At 28.6% G+C, this 3,785-nt stretch overlaps 1 protein-coding gene across 1 annotated transcript; it reads right to left on the reverse strand.

The window, feature by feature from the left end:
- Positions 1-1,184: 1,184 nt before the first annotated feature.
- On the reverse strand, positions 1,185-2,938 carry LOC136796037 (alpha-1,3-mannosyl-glycoprotein 2-beta-N-acetylglucosaminyltransferase-like; the record flags this gene model as incomplete). Its single annotated transcript, XM_067048501.1, has 4 exons — positions 1,185-1,354; positions 1,590-1,760; positions 2,459-2,549; positions 2,811-2,938. Coding segments are annotated over 4 exons (504 nt in total), but the record flags the coding sequence as incomplete, so codon positions are not given.
- Positions 2,939-3,785: the final 847 nt, after the last annotated feature.

Raw genomic sequence — 3,785 nt, forward strand, 5'->3', positions numbered from 1 at the left:
TATATATACATACATACAAATAGTAATTATATCGTTTTATATTCTACTGGTGTTACAAAACAAAAATTGGCAAAATAAATATCTGAGTTTCAATCAGAGATGAGTCCTCATCGCCCTTTGTTAGCTCAAAAGATGTTAATGCATAATGTTGAACGTACAATGCACAAGGTATGTTGTTATTGGCATCAGTTTGATTTCATCCTATTGCTCTTGAATTTCAAGGTTTTGATGAAATGTCCATTAGACACTGCTTCAACAGCTTGTCACCATTTAAAATGAGATACACAAAAAAGTGCCATAGAGTTTATATCACTGCTTTTCTTGAATAGCACCACACCTAACAAAAATTTTATGTTTGAGGTATTCCGTGGATTGTAACATAGATCGGAGTTAATTTGTACTAGTTCTTAACAGATTTAGAAAATTCTGTAGAATGACCGAAGTATATGGTTCTTTGTAATACGTTCAATGCTAAATAAAACAATTTTATTTTTTGTAAGATAGGCCACTATACAAGAAAAGTAGCAATATGGGTATGTTACATCCAGCTCCCCTAGAAAACCACTTAACAACACAATTTTGTTTTTGTTGATATTTTCTTTTCTTTTAATTTAAATAAGCATAATATAATTATGCTAAAAAAATTATATTTTTTAATCATGATGACACTTTGTCATTAGCGTATGCCACTAAACGACTGTAGCTGGTGGAAGTTAGGACAGTAATAAACATGGTTCGTGACAATCTAAGGTGAAAGGGAGGGGACCAGACTCTCCCTCCGAATGTAAGAAGCAAGAACAGTGACTTCCCTTGACAATAGCTTAAGGTCATATATGCTTCCAAACCACCACGGTTTGATGATAATGTGTCATCAACTGTGCTTCAAGGTGTTATAGAGGAACAATCAATTTCATTGATTAAATTTTATTTAAATACAAAGAAAAAAAAAAAATTGCTTTTTGCTTGGGGGAACCTATTGCTTTTCTTCTTTTATAAATTTCTGATTACTGACAATAAACGACAAGTTATAACTAATATTATGATATTACTAAATTATAGTTAAGTAAGTGCAATCAAGAAAATCAATGAACAATAAATGTAAAACAAAAGACATGATTGTGTTTGTTCAGTATTATTTTAATAATCATTTCTATTGTTAATAATCAAAAAACTATTTTACTTTTCAGTTTACAGCAAAGGAAGATAGTATAAGGCTCTAAGAGAATATACCTTGCGAGTGTTAGCTCCAAGATGGATCATATCCTTTCCAACGTGCAGGGGGAGCCAGATATACACGTCTTCCTTTATAGAAGAAACTAACCACGCCACGATATCCAGTTCTAGGAACTCCAGACTACACAAAAAAATATCAGCTCGTTAATGTTGATAGGTACTTTACAGACAAGTTATACAGCTATAAACAAATAAATTTTCATAAATAAATAATGTGATTATTTTTTAATTATCACTAATGTATCTTTAAAAGACCCTGAATTAATATTTCCAGAGTGATTCTAAGGAAAAGGTAAGAGCATTATGCTAAAAATATAAAAACAAATTCAAATAATATAAAATATGAATATACTTACCCTAAAATCATCCATGAGGCCAAGTGTTTTGGCTGCAGATCTATAAGCCGTTTTTGTATTGTATGCAATCCTTACAGGGCCATTTTGAACTATGTTCCCAGAGCGAAGTTCTTGGTGGGATACGATTGGACTTTCATAAACAGTCTTAACAAAATTTGAGTCATAATTATCCTGAAATAAAAATTATATTTTTTAATAAGATATAAGGAAAAATCTTCTATGTTTAAATTTCTTTACTTAAAATTAATTATAAGCGAAAATATTTCAGAGCCTTTAAGTTTCATCTAATTATTTTTCACATTTTATTTTGGTTTTTACTTCACAAAAGCCTGACCCCTAGTTACAACAATTAATCTTCACAAAAATATACGTGGCCAGAACCTCCCTAGACCAATCCCAAGGTTCTCGCAGTCAATCTCTGGTTCAATCTGGCCAGTCCATGGATTGGGAACCATTATTCTAATGAGTCTGATGACTTCAAACAGGTAAATCTATGGATCTTGATTGGTCTACAGTTTATCACCTCAAAATTTACAGTGTAGTAGTACCAAGGAAAAAGTAAAATTAACTAATAAAACTAAAAATGCATAACAGAACCCTTTATTTTTCTCATTTTTTATTACTTCATCAGATCTGCTTAGTAAATCAGAGAAATCGGGTGGAGAATAAAGTCAAACAAAGATTTTTATTGATAATTCATATCGCACTGACTTTCAATGAACATTCATTATTTTCCTCTATTCTAGCAATTAATAAAAAATATTTAGTAAAATAGTACAACTACAGGTGAATTAACACAATAAATAAGTAATAATGATATAATAAGATTAAAATTTAAACATTAAACTTGTAACTATAAACTAAAATACCTTGAGTAAATAAGTCAAATTTAATTTGGTGAACGGCACATATTTGTCATTGAGATGGATGTATTTCAAATGCTTCTCATAGAAAAGGCCACTGTTTCAAACAAAAAAAAAAAAAAGAAATTAAAAAATGTGAATTTAAATTAAACAAAGCTATTTATGATAAATAAAACGCTTGAGTAACTTTAAAATTAACAAAAATCTTATATATATAGGAACTCCAGATTATACAAAAATATAGCAGTTCGTTAATGTTGATATGTACTTTACGTTATATAAAAAAGAGACAAAACAGAGAATAAATTAATGATTAAAGATATAGCATATAAAATATCATGTAGTAAAACAGTCTCACTTGCTAACTCCAATTTTTCCAAAAGTTCTGGTTCTTGAAACTTCTGGACGGATACAAGCACGGCCTTTTCTTTGTTCAGGTTGTCTAATCCAATCATCCCAATAACTACAAAAAAGAAAACAATTAAATATGACAAGTTACAAGATTAAGAATATCATTAATTCCAATGAAAAAGATATCTGAAACTGAATTCATAAATAATGAGTAAAATTTCCAATTCTATACATTTAATGTTACATACATTAAATGTTAATCCATACCTACTTACTATCACTTTCCAAAGTTTTTATGTTGAGGAAGTATTTTACATTTTCAAAAATATTTTTCGACTAATATAACAATTATTGCACCTTTATATCAAAGGTATAAAGGTAATATCAATACAAAATTAGAAAACATAAAGAAAATAATGTATAACATGTATTCATAATTTAATGAAAAATCAAAATTATCCACCAGAAATAAACAATGCTCTATAATGCAGTACTAAGACTTATCATATAATGACTTCCATATGGAACTTCACTAACTCCACCACAGGAAAAACTACAAATATACCAAAACAAATGCCTTAGAATTGTTTAATAACTATCCGTAGTACAATAGAATAACTAAAACGCACTCAGAACTAGATATAGACACCTTATATGAATGCATATAGAAATTGACCCATAATTTCTTCTAATTCTGCTATACCTCTTTAAACCCATTAATAAAAGAAATAAGAAATTATATAAAAACAACAAACCTGTAGATAAAAACATAAAAGAACCAAGCATATATTGCTGCTCAACAATATATCAATACTGTTTTGTTTGCTGTTTTTTCTTTTTAGTTTATTTTTACCAAAATGTAAAACATATTTGTAACTAATGTAATAAGTAGCGAGAAAAATGCATTTTAAAGGGGTGTAACCCAAATATATTGCTTTGGGATACACCCTTATTATTATTATAATTATTATATTTTTTATAT

This window comes from Halyomorpha halys, unplaced genomic scaffold, assembly GCF_000696795.3.
Source record: "Halyomorpha halys isolate HHAL.00 unplaced genomic scaffold, Hhal_1.1 Scaffold8586.1, whole genome shotgun sequence".
Classification (NCBI taxonomy): Eukaryota; Metazoa; Arthropoda; class Insecta; order Hemiptera; family Pentatomidae; genus Halyomorpha; species Halyomorpha halys.